Here is a 16,697-nt window from a genome sequence, read left to right as displayed (position 1 = left end):
CAGAGCAGTCCCAGTGGCTAAGTTTCAGCTGTCACAGACCTGAGTTCAAAGCCTTGCATTTTCTGTCATCCACGAAGCAGGGGACACCACCCACTCCCGGGGCTGTGCTGATGGCTACACGCCCCCCCCCCGCCCCCCCAGCACAGTGCCTGATGAACCACAAGGGCTCGGTCGAGGCCGGGTGGCGATACAGCGTCAATGTGAGCTTAGCATCCCTGCCCACAGCACGAGCTGCACTGTCCTGAGAACTTTTTTAATTTTTGTTTTGTTCGTTTTTGAGGGAGAGAGACAGAGTGTGAGCAGGGGCAGGGCAGAGAGAGAGGGAGACACAGAATCCGAAGCAGCCTCCAGGCTCTGAGCTGTCAGCACACAGCCTGACGCGGGGCTCGAACCTCTGAACTGGGAGATCGTGACCTGAGGAGCTCGAACCCACGAACTGTGAGATCATGACCTGAGCCAAAGTCGGACGCTTAACTGACTGAGCCACCCAGGCGCCCCTGTACCAGACTTTTTTAGTAGGAAAGCTTTCAAGGTGGGTATTCTGTCCTTTAACTTTTTTTTTTTTTTATGTTTCTTTATTTTTCAGAGAAAGGCAGAGCACAAGAGGGGGGAGGGCAGAGAGGGAGGGAGACACAGAATCCGAAGCAGGCTCCAGGCTCCGAGCTGTCAGCACAGAGCCTGACGCTGGGCTCAAACCCACGAACTGTGAGATCGTGACCTGAGCTGAAGTCAGATGCTCAACTGACCGAGCCCCCCAGGCGCCCCTGTCCTGAGGACTATTGACCCCTGATTTCCCACCTTTCTCACATACTCCACGGCTGCGTGTGCTGCACAACGAACTTGTGTGTTATGACCCCAGACGGCGCAGGACAGCAGCTCGGTGACAGGGAGGTCAGGGTCACCCCCATCCTCACAGCCACAGCCACAGTCCAGGGAGCAGGGCGCACACCACGCGTAGCTCCTCCACGCCTCCCTCGCTGTGCCTGGGGCGCAGGGACCAGCAGAGGGAACAGGCAAGAACGAGCGCCACCCAGGATCGGCAGGGACAGGCTTACCGTCCCGACATTAGCACCACGGGAAGCCCACGCCGCTCCCGGCACGGAACCAGGGGACGTGCCATCTGCTCCCCCCTCCCGGCACCATCATCAGACCCAGACACACTGGGCCACGTCCACAGGCGCAGATGCTGCGGGGACGGGGAGCGGGCTGTGCAAGGGTCACAGGAAACGTGGTGGCTGGCCTAGGCGGGAGAGCCTTCCTCTCTTGGGCCAGGGTGGGGGTGGAGGGCTAGAGGGTCCCAGGTGTCTGTGGAGCAGACCCGTGCGGGTATCGCCCTGCACGTCCCCATGTCCTCTGCCCCCGCCCATCATCCCGTACCCCTGGCGTGCCGACCGTCAGCAAAGGGAGGCACGGGAGTGGCCTGGAATCCGCGCGGTCTCCCCGAGCCCCCCTCCCCTGCGCCTCCCACGGCCCCACACCCACCCTTCATTCTTCACTCCCGGGAGCTGCTTCTTCAGGGTCTCTTTATCCTCCGGGGTGAGGAGGCCGAAGCCTTTCAGCTGGCTGGCACTGAACTCGGGCCGGAAGCCCAGCTCCTCCCTGTTCTTGACAAAGCAGTCTGGGTGGTACCAGCGGTCGATCATGCCCAGCTGGGGCTTCTCCGGGTCCAGCATCTTCTTGGACAAGCGAATCTGGCCCTGCAGGAAAAAACGCACGTGGTACCAAGAAGAGGGCCGGCCACCCAGGGGCCTGGGGTGACGAGGGCCGGCGGGGCCTCGGGTCCACGCCAGGGGCGCTGTGAGGTCTGAATGTTTTCTGCCACCGAGGACTGTGCGTTACCCCGAGCCTCAGCGGCCCCATTTTATTTTTATTAAAAAAAATTTTTTTTAATGTTTATTTATTTTTCAAAGAGGAAAGGAGACAAGTGTGAGCAAAGAAGGGGCAGAGAGAAAGAGAGAGAGAAAGAGAGAGAGAGACAGAGAGAGAGAGAGAGAGAGAGAGAGAGAGAATCTGAGGCAGGCTCCAGGCTCCAGCTGTCAGCACAGAGCCCGACGCAGGACTCAACTTTCAAACTGCTAGGTCACGACCTGAGCCGAAGTCAGGCGCTCACCCGACGGAGCCGCCCAGGCGCCCCTCAGCAGTCCCGTCTTAAATGGGGCCGGCTCCCACCGGCCGTCTCCCTGCCCACCCACCCGGGCACCGGAGGACACGCTGACGCCGAGAAGGTCCTCCCGGCCCGGAGCAGACACAAGCAGAGCAGGCCTCGGAGCGCCACCCAGGACGCTACCCGGCAGCCCCACGGCCAGCAGCGCCTCCCAGCAATTCCGCCCACCCCGGACCGCGTCCGTACGCAGGAAGGGCCCGCGGGACTGGCAGTAAACCCACGAGCCGGGATGCCACGTGGCCGCGCGGGCCAGGCTCACGAGCCCACGCCCGTGCGGTCTCCGCGGCACGTCTGACCGCCAGGGCCGAGCTTGCGCCGAAACCCACGCTTTCTCGAAACTTCCTCGAGCCCCACGCCACGCCGACGCCACAACCCGGGTGGCCCCAGCCCCGGCGCCCACCTTCTCGATCTTCTCCAAGCAGCCCTTGCACGTGCTTCTGCTGGACTTGGCGTATTCTGCCGCGAAGTCGGCCAGCGTCTTCTCCGCCTTGCCGCCACCTGCATCCTGGCCTTTGCCTGAAGGATGGAACACAGCCACGCTCCCGTCAGCCTCAGAGGGGCCTCGTCCACGGGCCACCTCGGGCTTCAGGCGGGACGACCGGCCCCCCTCACCCACGTCTGCTTCCAGCGGCGGCTGGCGAACAGAGCGGCTTTTCTGGCAACGAGACACAGCCCTTCCCCGGACGGGCTCTCCGGCTGGTGCCGGCTCACCTCCCGGCTCTGCCGCCTCTGGGCCCTCCCTCCCGCGGCAAAGCGCCTCCTCCGCGCTTATTAGGAAAGCCACACGGCGTGCTAAATTCCGGGCCCACCTTCCGGTTTCCGTTACACTTCTGCTTATCAGAATTACGTGCTGGAATTAAAGGGAGTCTCTCGACACAGAAGGACACAAGGACACGTAAGAAACACAGCGAAGGCGGCATTTCGGAGTCCGCGGGGCAAGCTGCCATCGCGCAGTAAGAAGTCTCGGGGATAAACGGCCAGGGATGCGGGACCAAGGCAGATTCTTCCATAAGAGGAATTCCAAGACTGGATGTTTCTCTCCTAAGACCGAGAACAAGACGGGCTGTCTTCTCCCACCACGTCTAAGCAGCATTGAACCAGAGGCTCTAGCGAGTGCGTTCGTGCAAAAGAAAGAGCCAGAAGGTGTACCGGTAAAGCCATCTCTACCTGTACGTGACGTGATTGCACGTGCACGATATCCTTGGGAACATACAAAAAAATGACTCCTACCATTAAGTGGATTGAGCAAATTTGCAAAACCGAAGGTCAGTATATAAAACATTTCTAAATACACATAAACCTATTAGAGAAGAAAAGTAAGCCACGCGTCTGTTTAAGTGGCATCTAAACACATAAAATGCTTAATCACGGATTTACAAGACACCTAAACCTTCTACACGGAAAGCGTTAGGAGGTTGCCGAAATTAACGAGGACTCAAGTAAACGGAGAGATACCTCACGTTTATGGACTGGCTCAATTTATTAATATATCAGTACGTCAATCCAGTTTGATCCAGATTCCAGGTGATGCTAATCAAAATCCTAGCAAGTGTCTTCGGGCAAGAAATCGATGTTTGCCACAAAATTTGTAAGGAACTACAAAGGACCCGGAGAGGTGAGCACAGTATTGAAAAAGGACAGGGGCGCCTGGGTGGCGCAGTCGGTTAAGCGTCCGACTTCAGCCAGGTCACGATCTCGCGGTCCGTGAGTTCGAGCCCCGCGTCAGGCTCTGGGCTGATGGCTCGGAGCCTGGAGCCTGTTTCCGATTCTGTGTCTCCCTCTCTCTCTGACCCTCCCCCGTTCATGCTCTGTCTCTCTCTGTCCCAAAAATAAATAAAAAACGTTGAAAAAAAAAAAAAATTTAAAAGAAAAAGGACAAAGCTGCAGGACTCACTTTGCGATTTCACGACGTCCCGTGAAACTAGGAATTGAGGCTGCGGAGTGAAGACACCCCGCCGAGGGGCCCGAGTCCAGACAGACCTACAGTCACGCAGTCAGCTGATTTTAACAAAGAAGTCTTTTCACAGCTGGTGTGGGCACAAAACAGTATCCACACGGAACACACACAAAACCACCCCTTCCTCACACCCGACACGAACGTTCGGTTCGCACGGATCAAGAAACCAAGTGTGAACGCCAGAGCTACAGAATTTCCAAAGAAACCTAAGGGAGTTATCTTCGCGATCCGTGAACAGGCAAACGTGTCTCAGGAGGCAAAAGCACAAACCAAAAAAGAAGAAAATCAATGACCGCTCTTCATAAAACGTCAGTGACTAAACAAAAAGGCAGGCCCCAGAATGGAAAAAGGTATTCACATGTTGTTTCCGTCTAATAAAAGATCTGCCTCTAGAATATTGTAAGAACTCTTACAACTCAGTAAAAAGACAAAGGCGAGTTAAAACCACAAGGTCTCACTACACACCCGTCAGTGGCTAAGACCCCAGAGAATGACGGGGCCAAGTGTGGGCGAGGCCGTGGACGAGCCAAAACGCTCACATCCCTCGGGCGGGGGGGAGGAGACACAACTCGGGAGGACAGTCGCCCACACCTACCGAGTGAACCCCCGCTCCACTCGCAGGTCATCACCCGGAGAAAGAGAAGCTCGTGTTACATAGACACCTGGACACAAACGTTAACGGCAGCTGTACCTGCAACAGCCCAAAGCCGGCAACAAAAGAATGCGGAACAGACGGTGCTCCTTCCCGGGAGCACCCCTCGGCAATCCAGGGCACGAACTGACCACACGGCCAACCTGAGGAGGCTCACAGGTGCCATGCTGTGGGGAAGGGGCTTCTGGGAGCACGTTCTCTCCCTCTTCTTCGGACATCCTAAGTCACACAAACTTCATCCGCGGGGACCGAGATCAGAGCAGTGGTTACCCAGGTGGGGAGGGTAAGAGAGAGGGCACAGGGGAACTTTCTGGGGGAACAGAAATGCTCCCGACCTCGATGGGGTGTATGTCACAAAGGGCACGCATTTGTCAAAACTCCCTGAACTGCGTGTAAATTATTTTAAAAATTCCAGGTGAATAAGTTAAGAATAAGACCAAAACCAGAGACTGAGCAGACAGGGCTACAGGACATTTCAAACAGGACAAGGCTTCCATGTGGCAAAACACAGAAATATGCTTCAAAGAGAAACGTCCAGGAGCACCCAGCTGGCTCGATCACAGGGTCATGAGTTCGAGCCCCACGTCAGGGGTAGAGCGTACTTAAAAAAAAATCTTTGTATTGGGGCACCTGGCGGGGGGGGGGGGGCGCAGTCAGTTAAGCATCTGGCTCTTGGTTTTGGCTCAGGTCACGATCCTACGGTTCATGAGTTTGAGCCCCACCCTGGGCTTTGGGCTGATAGCCCAGAGCCTGCTTGGGATTCTCTTTGCCCTCTCTGCCCCTCCCCCAGTCGTGACGTGCTCTCTCTCAAAATAAATAAACTAAAAAAGGAAATCTTTGTATTAAAAAGATCTTGATAAAGAATTAGTACATTCTGTTTCACTTAAAAAAAGACAAAATGGCCTAAAAGATGAGGCAAGGACACAAACACCAAATTAAGGAAACTGCTGATAAACACAATGAGGTGTCCCACCCCTACCAGGAGCACAAAGCAATGCAAATCCTCGAGGGCGAGGAGGTGGAGGCAGGCACGTGAATGCACGTGTCTAAGCGATGTCTAAGCGATGCGGGCATCCAAGGCCTCAGATCAGGTCATTGCTTCCAGCGGGAATCCCACTTGTCAGAATCAAAGAACCGGACAGGTGCCCCGGCTGTACGAGAACTCGCAGCGGCTCAATCCGCAATGCAGCGCGACGGCTGAAAACCCGTGGCTGGACCTGAACCTGGTTCTTGCACCCTTGGCATGACCTTAGCCCGGTTACCTCACCCCTCTGCCTCGTCTATGAAAACTGACTCGGGGCTGCTGTGAGGGTGCCATGACATCAACGCGTCAAGGGTCTTGAACGGTGCACAAAATTTAGCAAACCTTCAATAAACAAATACCGCACGCCTTCACAAAATAACGATGGAACCTTACGACTCTCAACATGGAAAATGAATGATGAATTATAAAATGTAGGTCATTAGGGACGCCTGGGTGGCTCAGTCGGTTAAGCGTCCGACTTCGGCTCAGGTCATGATCTCACGGTTTGTGGGTTCGAGGCCCGTGACTGGCTCTGTGCTGACGCTCGGAACCTGGAGCCTGCTTCGAAATCTCTGTGACCACCCCCCCCCCGCCCTCCCCCACTTGCGCGCGCGCTCTCTCAAGGATAAACATTAAAAAAATTTTTTTTTAAATAAATAAAACGTAGGTCATCACTAATCACTAGGAAAATGCAGATCAAAACCACAGGAGATAACACTTCATGCCTCAGGACGATCGGGAGAAACAAAAACCACACACACAGACACAAAACCCCAGACAACAAAGTGCTGGTGAGGGTGTCAGGGAATTGGAAACCCGTGTGCTGCTGGCAAGGATGTAGAATCACGCGGCCCGTGTGGAAGACAGTATGGCAGTTACACAAAAATCTAACACAGAGTTCCCGTGTGACCCCGCAAATCCACTTCTGGGCACGTACCCGGGAGAACAGAAAGCGGGGTCTGGAACAGGTATTTGTACGCCGACGTTTGCCTCAACGTGAGTCATGACCGCCAAAGGGTGAAACGACCGAAATGTCAACCGGCGGGTGAACGGATTCACAAAACGCGGTCCGTCCATAGTACGGATACGGCCTTAAGAAGGCGGGCAGTTCTGAGCCCTGCCGCAACGTGGACTCTGACGACACGCGCCAAGCGTGTGGTTCCACTCCCGCGAGGCGCCGGAGTGGCCAAATTCGGACGGAAAGAACCGCGGTTACCAGAGGCTGGGGGGGGGGGGGGGGGCACGGCAGGTGCCGCAGGTGGGTACGGAGTTCCAGTTTGGGAAGATAAATCGGTTCTGGAGGCCACGGGGGGTGATGACCGAACCACAGCGTGAAAATACCGACGTTGCCGAAACGGACGCTTACAGGTCGCTAAGATGTAGATATTGTGCCGTGTGTTTCACCACACACACCAAACTAAGCATTTAATACAGATGCACTTGGGGGAGAATCCCATTTCTGCAGGGAAGAAATAACGTTAACACACGTGAATCGACATTTGAACAGAAACTTTTTCTTACCTCCTTTTTAAAGATATTTTGTCAGACTGTAGGCTCGTCTTTTTGGTCTTTCTTTTCTTAAGTTTATTTTGAGAGAGAATCCCAAGCAGGCTCCGTGCTGTCAGAGCAGAGCCCAACGTGGGGCCTGATGACTTCACAAGCGAAACACATTTATAACAAACTTACTGTGCCTTCTCCTATTACCAAATCACGTAAACTTGCCGTTACTCTCGTTCTGGAGTCTGAGCCGGGTCCCGGGCCTCCCGGCTCCCCGCGGACCAGTGGCAACTGGAGACACACGGGCCGCGCCGCGGGAAGGACGGGAGAGCCCAGCACCGGCGCGGGGGGCGGAAGGTGGCCGGCGCCCGCCGAGGCCCAGAGTCACAAGACCGGGTTCAACGGAGAAGGGCCGGGTTAGGAAAGCAGAGACAGAAGAGCGCAGTCGGGGGAGACTTCCGACAAGCGACGGGGAACGATTTCAGGTTCAAAGGCGTCTGAAGCCAGTTAGGCTTGTGGTATCAACAAGCGGACTCGAGTTTACGCGGAAGCGAAGACCCGGAACGGCCCACACGATCCTGGAGGTGAAAAAGTCAGAGGACAGACAGCATCTGACCTCAGGACTTAGGGTCCAGCTACGGCCATGGAGACGGCGTGGGGCTGGCAGGACAGACCGCTAAACAGAGCAGCACACGGATCGGAGACACATCCGCCGTCGACTGATGTCTGACAAAGGGGCAAAGGTGACATACGGGAGAAAAACCAATCCTCAGGGCGCCTGGGTGGCTCAGTTGGCGAAGCGTCTGGCTCTTGATTTCGGCTCAGGTCATCACCTCGCGGCTCATGAGTTCAAGCCCCGCACCTGCGCCGTCGGCGACAGCCTGCTTGGATCTCTCTCTCCCTCTCGCACCCTCCCCTCCCCCACCTCAAAATAAAAAAACACAAAACAAAACAAAAGAAGAATTTTCAACGAGTGGTGCTGGAATAACGGACAGCAGCACACAAAAATCAATGCAGGCACTCTGCACCCTTTACAAAACTTAACCTAAAATGGACCACAGACTTAAGTGTAAAAGACGTACCCGGAGAACAGACACGAATCAGGGTAGGATTGTTCTGTCCCAGCACAGGACACGGGAGAGAAATCTAGCTGACCTTGGCATGGCGATGGCGTTCCCATGCAACACCGTAACACGACCCAGAAAAGAAAGAATCCGTTAATTAGCCGGACTTCCTAAAACTGGGAACTTCTGCCCTGGGACAACCAAGAGGATGAGAGAAGGCAAGCCAGGACGAGAGGTCTGCAGAAGACCCCTGATAGATGACGGCTCTCCTGGATCTACGAAGAACTCTAAAACCCAATGATCACAGGACAGATGACAAAGGGGGAAATATCCAGCGTCCTCACGGGAGCAGAGCTGCAGACGGCAAGGAGCTCAGGATGACATGCTCTGCGTCACGGCGCCAGGGGGCCGCAAATTAAAACAGGACACCCCTCTGCGCCCATCAGGATGGGCCTGACCCACAGCAGGGACACCCTCGAGGACTGGGGAGGAGTCACCCCCTCGCTGCCGGTGGCATGCAGAATGGTGCAGCCGCCCCGGGAGGGTTTGCTGGCTTCTTAGAAAAGTAAACAGACTTTCACTGTATGATGCAGGAATCACGCTCCCTGGTTATTTACCCAAACGAGCTGAAGACACGTCCGCACAGACAACTGCACGTGGACGTTTACAGTGGTTTTGTGGTTTCCCAAACCTGGAAACAACCAAGATGTCCTTCTGCAGGCGAGCGGACAACCCACGGTCCGTGCAGACAACGGAGTATTATCCAGTGCTAAGAAGAAATGAGCTATCAAGCCATGAAGAGACACGGCAGAACCTGAAACGCGTTTTTTAATGTTTATTTACTTAGAGAAAGCGTGCGCCCACGTGGGCACACGAGCCAAAATCAAGTGCTTGATGCTTAACGACCGGGCCACCCAGGTGCCCCTGAAACGTACATTTTTTTTCTTTTTTTAAAAACGTTTATTTATTTTTGAGACACAGAGACAAAGCGTGAGCAGGGGCGGGGCAGAGAGAGAGGGAGACACAGAGTCTGAAGCGGGCTCCGGGCTCCCAGCTGTCAGCACAGAGCCCGAGGTGGGCATCGAACCCACGAACCGTGAGATCACGACCTGAGCCAAAGGCAGGCGTTTAACCACTGAGCCACCCAGGCACCCCTGAAATGCACGTTTCAGAGTGAAAGAGGCCAACCTGAAAAGACTACATACGGTGCGATTCCAACACTTGGCACTTGAACAACGCGGGAGTTGGGGCGCGGACCTCCTCGTGCACTGAAAACCTGTAACTTTTGATTCTCCCCAAAAGGTAACTACCAACAGCCTACTGCTCCTAACCGACAGTTGATCAACACCTAGTCTTCCGCGGATTTGTGCATGTTAAATACCGTCCTCACAATAAAGTAAACCACACACGAGAACACGTTATTAAGAAAACCATACAGGGGGTGCCTGGGCGGCTCAGTCGGTTGAGATTCGACTCTTGATTTCGGCTCCTGTCGTGATTTCATAGCGACGGAGGAGCCCGGGGCTGACAGGGCGGAGCCTGCTTGGGATTCTCTCTCCCCATCTCTCTCTGCCCCTCCCCGGCTCATGAATTCTCTCTCAAAAATAAATAATTAAAAAAAAAAAAAAAAAAAAAAAAAAAGGAAAACGTTATGGAAAAGGAAAAACGTTTATGGTACCATACTAAATTTATCGAGAAAGATCCACGTACAAGTGGGCCTGCACGGTTCAAACCCATGTTAAGGGCCAACTGTACACCGTCCAGACCCATAAAATGCACCTCACCAGCGAGTGAGCTCTTGATGTAGACCATGGACTTTGGGTGATAGCGAGGTGTCAACATAGGGTCACCAGTTGTAACGGAAGCACCGCTCTGGAGGAGACAGAGGGAGAGGCTGCGGCCAACACGCGGGCGCAAGAGGTCAACGGGAACGCTCTGCACCCCTGCGTAACTTTGCTGCAAACCTAAACCCGCGCTAAAAAAAAAAGGCCGATGAGAAACAAAACGGCAACGAGAAAACAAAAAGCTACCTTTCCCGGGAGGCTGGCTGGCTCAGTCACCAAGCGTGTGACTCTTGACCTCGAGGTTGTGGGTGGGTTCGGGACCCATGACGGATATACAGATTACTTAAAATCTTAAACACACACACACACACACACACACACACCCCAAAAAGAAAAGCTCCATTTCCAGCATTGTGAAAAGTCAAATACCTCGCCACAGGACAATCCCACGTCACCCAAGTGCCCTGAAATAACACACTGGCATCATGTTCTCCACACACGCATGTCTGAAAAGGAGGGGGGGTGGGGCGGGGAGCGGCTAAAGGCTCAATTCTTTGCTTTCTCAGAAAAGGTCCCGGGGAAGCTCCTGAGTTGGGGCTGGGGGACTAGACCCGCTGCCTTCCTGGTCCGTACGCACCTGTCACCCCTCCAGCCTCTGCGGTCTTCTTGACTTTCTGCTGGTCGTCCCACCTGAGCTCGGAGAACCCATCCACCTCTACGTCAGGGTGCCGGATGGAGTGGCCGACCTTCCAGAAGCAGGAGAAGTGGTACCAGTGTGGGACTTTTCCATCGAACATGGGCGACTAGGAGAGAAGCAGAGAGAGAGGTGAGCCAGCAGCCGACCCCGACCCCGCCGACGCCCAGGCCTCAGCAGCCGAGGTTCCCGTTCGTAAAAAGGAGGCCAGCCGTGCCATGTTCTCCACATCACACACAAAGTGGGAAACGCGGCATCTCTGGAGATCCTCCCGAACCGCCTGGAAGACTGCTGCCTTTCGGTGCTGAGGCTGTGCTCTCTGGAGGAGGGACCCCGCTCTGCGACCTGACCCCACCTCTCCGTGCCTGCCGGGGAAGCCAGCTGCCACCCCACTCAGGGCTGGACTCAAAGGGCCCGTGTGGCCCAGAAAGGGCTCTTCTAGCACCTCTGCAGTTGGAATAATGAGAACAAGTCGCAGATCGTGTGCAAAGCAGGCAAAATGTGTCAGGAAACAGTGTCAGGCTGGCAGCAGGCGCAGTGAGGGGAGTGGAATGAACGGACTTCTCTGAGGGAGGATGGGGGGGGGGGGTCAGGGGACAGAAGCCCCTGCCCCTCACCCCCCGGCCTTCAGTATGCGGGAACTGCAGATCCGGTCACGGGGAAGCTGCTTCCCTGCTCGTGGTGGCTTCCCGATGCTTCGGGCTCCGGGCGTCCCAGAGCGACGCGACAGCATCAGGCCCCCGGCCCCGGAGCCCGAGCTGTCCGGCCTGATGGAGCGGGTGTGGACGGGGGCCAGGCAGAGCGGGACTAACGCTGGCATTTACTGGGTCCCTGGCGCCGTGCACAGGCCGTCCTCTGGGTAGAAGCGGCACCCCCGTCTCGCAGATGTCTTGGGGGGAGTGGCACACAGGTGGCAAGTGCCTCAGCCCCGCTCGAACCTGACACTAAGGTCCTTCCGCCACGCCATTCGCTCGGCAGGAAGAGCTACCTAAAAACGCACAAACGGTTCTGACCAAAGTGAGGGAGGCCCCAACCACCTGCTCTTATAGAAGATAAAGCCAAATGCCATGCGGGTGGAAAAAAATAAAAATAAAACAGCATCAAAAATAAATACCACGTAGAAATTTTTGGATGAAGCTGTCGGACAGGGAAAATATTCTGGAAAAGCAGAGACAAGTTCTCCCAAGCAGCCCCCCACCCCCCACCCGGGGGGAGTGGCCTCACAGTGTCACAGACTCAGACAGAAGGTTCTCACCAGGGCACGCCAAGGGCTCTTGAGTAAGCAGCCTTGTGTGCAGCACATCGCTGTCCTCTGGGCCCAGATGCCCCACGGCCCTACTCGGTAGGTCCCCACCTCCTCAGGCCCCCAGAAGGCTTTTCCCCAGCTCCCCACAGGTCAGGGTGAGTATTAGGTCAATGCCCCTGTCCTGCACCAGGTAGGAACACCTCACGTCCGGAGGGGAGACCGAGGAGGGCAGGGAGAATTCCTGCTAAGGAAGAGACGGCCTCCAAAACCAACAAAAGGCCCTGGAGAACGGACTTGTGTTGTGTTCTGGGTCTCAAGGCTCCACCAAAGTAGCCGACACGCCTAGAAGCGTCTGGCCACCGTGCTTGCACATCGCAGTGGCTTCCACGTGGCTCCTCGGGCCCCGGTGCCCCTTGTCTATCCTCCTCTGCAATGCTGGGTCACATTCACGCAAAGGAGGCAGGTGGCCCAGTGCCTTCGCCCCGCACCGGAACACGCGTGGCATTTTTTCCCCGGCTCTGGTGGGGCCCCACACCTGCCCCCTAAACCTTGGTCTGGGGGCCGTGTCCCAACCACCGACGCAGCGTGGAGTGACCTAGAGGTGCAGCCCAAGGGTGTGCTCACAGCACTAGCTTGAGGGGAGGGGGGGTTTGTGGGGGCTCCCATCCTCCCTTGAGAGGAAGGACCCCTAATCAAAGCAAGGCTTCACCCTAGAACTTGGGACTGACGAGGACACGGCAGGAAGGGAACCAGAACAAGGTCACCAGACGGTGCTTCCACTTGGCGGCCGTGAGAGGCAGCATCTGTGTACCCAGAAAACACTGAGCACCTCCCGAGTACCAAGGTCCTCACCGGGCCCCTCTGCTTCCATCTGCACGTTGCAGGCCAGAGCGCTGCCTGCCACCCCGCACACAGCACAGAACGACACAGCGTGTGGGACCCGCGGTTTGCTCCAGCCCAACGCAGGACGAGGAGCCCGGCACAACCCTTTCCCTGCCCAAAGCACCCCCCCCCACCTCCCCGAAGGCTGAGAGGCCCAGTGGATCCCTGGAGCTTGTCTCGGGGCCCACCACCTAAGGTATCGGGTATCTGATAACAATCCTCCCATACAAATGGAAAAGCAAAGTATTGAAATCCAAGTGGGAGAAGAATGACTTCTTTCTTTCTGACCTCCACCAGCTCGGCCTACAAGACCAGACTTTCCATTCTGAATTAAAACTCCACCCCCAGTTACAGTCCCAGAAAACCACTTACGTTTAATAATTATTTCTTTTGCCATCAAGGGCCCAGAATGCTAAATTTTATTTGCTCCAGGAATCAGTTCCTCCGTAGGGCCATCCCCCACTCCCCCAGACGCAGGACCCCTCCTTTGTATCCAACAGCGTTGCTCAAGCTTTACACTGGCTGTCCTAAGGTCTTCGGTCTGTCCTTCCCTATTGGACAGGGTCCTCTCTGGCTGAGTAGAGAAGCCTACCAACGTCCTTTTCTCGGAATGAAATTTAAACACGGGCTCACAAGAGAAACCGATTAGGCTGAAATAATCATCAAAACACCGAAATTCAGTGGGATACAGTGAGCTTTAAAGCATTAAATAACAAGATTTAGCACCTACTCTCCCAACTGCAGTAACTTTGAATACTGATGAGCATAACGGGTTATTTTGAGAAATCCCCAACAAACGTAAAGTGATATAAAAATATCTATATTAGTATTACTGCTGGTGACAAAAATCCACAGGTACAGATTTTACTTTTACTTTGCTGCTTATATACACAATTAGGAAATAGGAATCTTATCTAGCCTTAGTAACTGCTAGAGATGTAAATTTCTTCCAGAGATGTAAATTTCTTCTTCAAACCCCCAGATCTCCCAAGAGCCCCTTCTGCTGTGAGGGAGCTGCTTCTTTTAACTGTTTGTAAAATGTTAATTCCCACGTAGTTAACAACGTTAAGGGAGGAAGCTTAAGATCAGGCAGCCCCTACATTCAGGTTTAAGATCAGAGAGCCTCCGTGGGAGGTAACGCTTTCCAAACGGCAGGCCTCCTCTGCTTTTCCAGTCTCGACTTCCTGCCCCTTCTGTACGTAACAAATGCTGACCAAGCTCCCACCCAGGCACTCCATGCTAGTGCACAGCCCTCCGGGGTGGTACGCGCCCCAGTACGGCACGGTTTGTTTACCAGTCGTCTTTCGCTTAACCAAACTGGTTACTGCCAAGGCAGGGGGTGGGGTGGTGGTCTCTCCCTTTGCCCTTAGGACCTAACCCGGTGATGCTCCTTGTTCGATGAATGCTTACGTCTGGGGCGGCAGGCCCTGAGGGTACGATGACAACACAGCCTCTATCTGGACGTACCCACCCTTCTCCAACTGGTTAAGTACTGAAAACCCAGCGAAGACTATCTGGTTGTTCCTAAAACACGCTGCTGCCTCCCTGCAGGGACGGAAAATCAAGTTACCTGGACCGTGAGCACTGAACACAGCTACCAGAAGGTTCATGTTGGCGGGGAGGAGGGCAGGGACAACCAGCATACTGGGGGCCGGGGGATTTGGGAGCTCCCCCCCCCCCCCCCACCACGCCGTGGCAGGGGCCTTAGGTCATACACCCCGGGGGCATCCCCCACGTGCCCAGAAGCCTCGAGGGGCAAGGGGCACCCCTGCAGCCACTCTTACTCAAACGAGACAGCTGGAAAGGCCTCAGGAAGAGAGCGCGCCCGTGAACGTGGAAAGTTTGGGGGAAATACGGTTTCAAACCACGAATGAGGCCAAAAGTGAATGCAGTTTCCGGAAAGGACACGGACTCGCATAGTTTTGCACAATTAAGAAAAAACCGAGAGTGAGCGAGTGTTGAAACGACACCGAAAACCAGATTAAACGAATCCTTACACGCCAGTCGCCATCACCAACGGAGGACAAAAACCTAACAGCACGAGGTGGGTCAGAACCGGACCGGCTCCAAAAGCCCACGCGTGCATTCCCCCGGCGGATGGCAGGGAGACGAGGACCCCCCCCCCGCCCCCCCCCCGCCCCCGAAGCAGAGCTACCGCGGCCCCCAGCTCTGCAGAGCGGAGGGCACCGCCTGCCCCGCCCCGGGGCAGGCTTTCGCGGGCGGGCGGGCCCCTGCGGACAGCCCCTCCCCCTCGGGTCCCCCTCCCCCTCCGGACCCCCCCCAACGGCGCGCACAAAGCGCCGCGCGCACCTGCACCATGATGGCCATGCGCAGCGAGTCCTTGGGGATGCTCTCGCTGCATTTCTTGCAGGACGCGCGCCCGCTCTTGGCGTACTCGACCCGGTAGAGCTTGTCCGAGGACGCCGCCATCGTCCCCGCGCGCCGCCGCCGCCGCTCCGGGAGCCCCGCGCCGCGACCTACACCCGCCGCCGCCTGCTCCCCGCTCCCCGCAGGCGCCCGAGCGCCCCGAGCCGCCGCCGACCACGCCGCCTCCGCCGCTCCCCGCCGGACTGCTGACGCCGCGCCACGGGCACGCCCCCCGCGCACGCGTCCTCGGGGCGGGGCCAACGCGCGCGTATCCTCGGGCACGCCTCTCCGCGCACGCGTCCTCGGGGCGGGGCCGCCGCGCACGCGTCTTCGGGGCACACCTCCCCCTTCCCCCCTCCCCCCCTCCCCCCCCCCCCCCCCCCCCCCCCCCCCCCCGCCGCGCGCGCCCTCTGCCGGCCGGAGGGGTGGTGTTTCCCCGGTGCCGGCGGCTGCGCCTGCCCGGCGGGCGGAGGCTGCGGGCAAGGGGCGGGGCGTGGAGCTCGCTCCGCCTTCCAGCCCGTCAGTCCCCGGGGTGGAGGGGCTGGCCTGCTTCCGCCGCGAGCTCTGCCCGGGTCTCCCTGCTAGTAAGAGCTCCCCAGTGCCCTGGGGACCGTCCTCGAGCGCCGGGGCCCAAGCCTGACCGGCGCCAGCACCGCATCGCGAATCGGGTGCACGGATTCACCTCGCAGGTGTTTTCGCGCACCTGGCAAGTAGGCTCCTCGCCCCTCGAAGTTGCCGTCATTAGAGGACCTGCTGCTATAGAACTGTTTTTACGTTTCTGTTTCAATCCTATTTTGTGATTTTATTTTACTTTGTATTTTATCTTATTTTATATTTTAATTTCATTTTATTTTATTATAATCCTATGCATTTTATTGTAGCCATATAAAACATCACAGTAGCTGGGGCACCTGGCTGGCTGGATTGGAAGAGCGTGGGACGCTTGACCTCAGGGTCGTGAGTTCGAGCCCCACGTGGGCGTGGAGCCTACTTAAAAACATAAATAATAAAAATAAAACATTGTAGTCCTACGTGCTGTATCTGAGAATACCCAGTTCTGCTAGGGCGGACGCGAAAAATGAACAGGACCGATGAAACTCATGAAGCGTGGTCTGCATGGAGAAGAAGCAAGCTAGTAGCTTAAGACACTTGACGTCGAGCAGGCAGGTAGGTTGCGAGGCATAGGGAAGAATCTTAGGTATGGCGAAGGTAAATAGAATAATTGGGATCTGTGATGCAACAAATCAAATAATTAGAGAGTAACCAAATCAAAAGACGTGATCGTTCCACTTCCGGGTTCGCCCCTTGGTGCTCACATGCTCCCGTTGTGGCCCCATCCGCGCTGCCCAAGAACTGCAGGTAAAAC

General features: G+C 56.0%; 1 protein-coding gene and 1 long non-coding RNA gene across 2 annotated transcripts in view; one reads left to right on the top strand and one right to left on the bottom strand.

Moving 5' to 3' along the window:
* The window catches only part of PARP1 (poly(ADP-ribose) polymerase 1), a 38,532-nt gene extending 22,995 nt beyond the window's left edge, over positions 1-15,537 (bottom strand). Inside the window, exons 1-4 of the mRNA XM_053909499.1 lie at positions 15,275-15,537; positions 10,780-10,945; positions 2,565-2,680; positions 1,483-1,697 (exon numbers count right to left, since the gene is read on the bottom strand). Coding sequence (XP_053765474.1) covers positions 1,483-1,697; positions 2,565-2,680; positions 10,780-10,945; positions 15,275-15,394 — 617 coding nt within the window. The 5' untranslated portion in view covers positions 15,395-15,537. The remainder of the gene's footprint in view (positions 1-1,482; positions 1,698-2,564; positions 2,681-10,779; positions 10,946-15,274) is intronic.
* A 224-nt stretch (positions 15,538-15,761) lies between these two features.
* Positions 15,762-16,371, top strand: LOC109250919 (uncharacterized). The gene is made up of 2 exons (XR_002073250.2): positions 15,762-16,041; positions 16,213-16,371. It is a non-coding gene; the product is annotated as an uncharacterized LOC109250919 (long non-coding RNA).
* The last annotated feature ends 326 nt before the right edge of the window (positions 16,372-16,697 follow it).

Source organism: Panthera pardus, unplaced genomic scaffold (genome assembly GCF_024362965.1).
Source record: "Panthera pardus isolate Hobbes unplaced genomic scaffold, ASM2436296v1 HiC_scaffold_21, whole genome shotgun sequence".
In the NCBI taxonomy this organism is placed as follows: domain Eukaryota; kingdom Metazoa; phylum Chordata; class Mammalia; order Carnivora; family Felidae; genus Panthera; species Panthera pardus.
The sequence above is the reverse complement of the archived record's forward strand: the minus strand, read 5'-3'. Positions and strand labels throughout refer to the sequence as shown.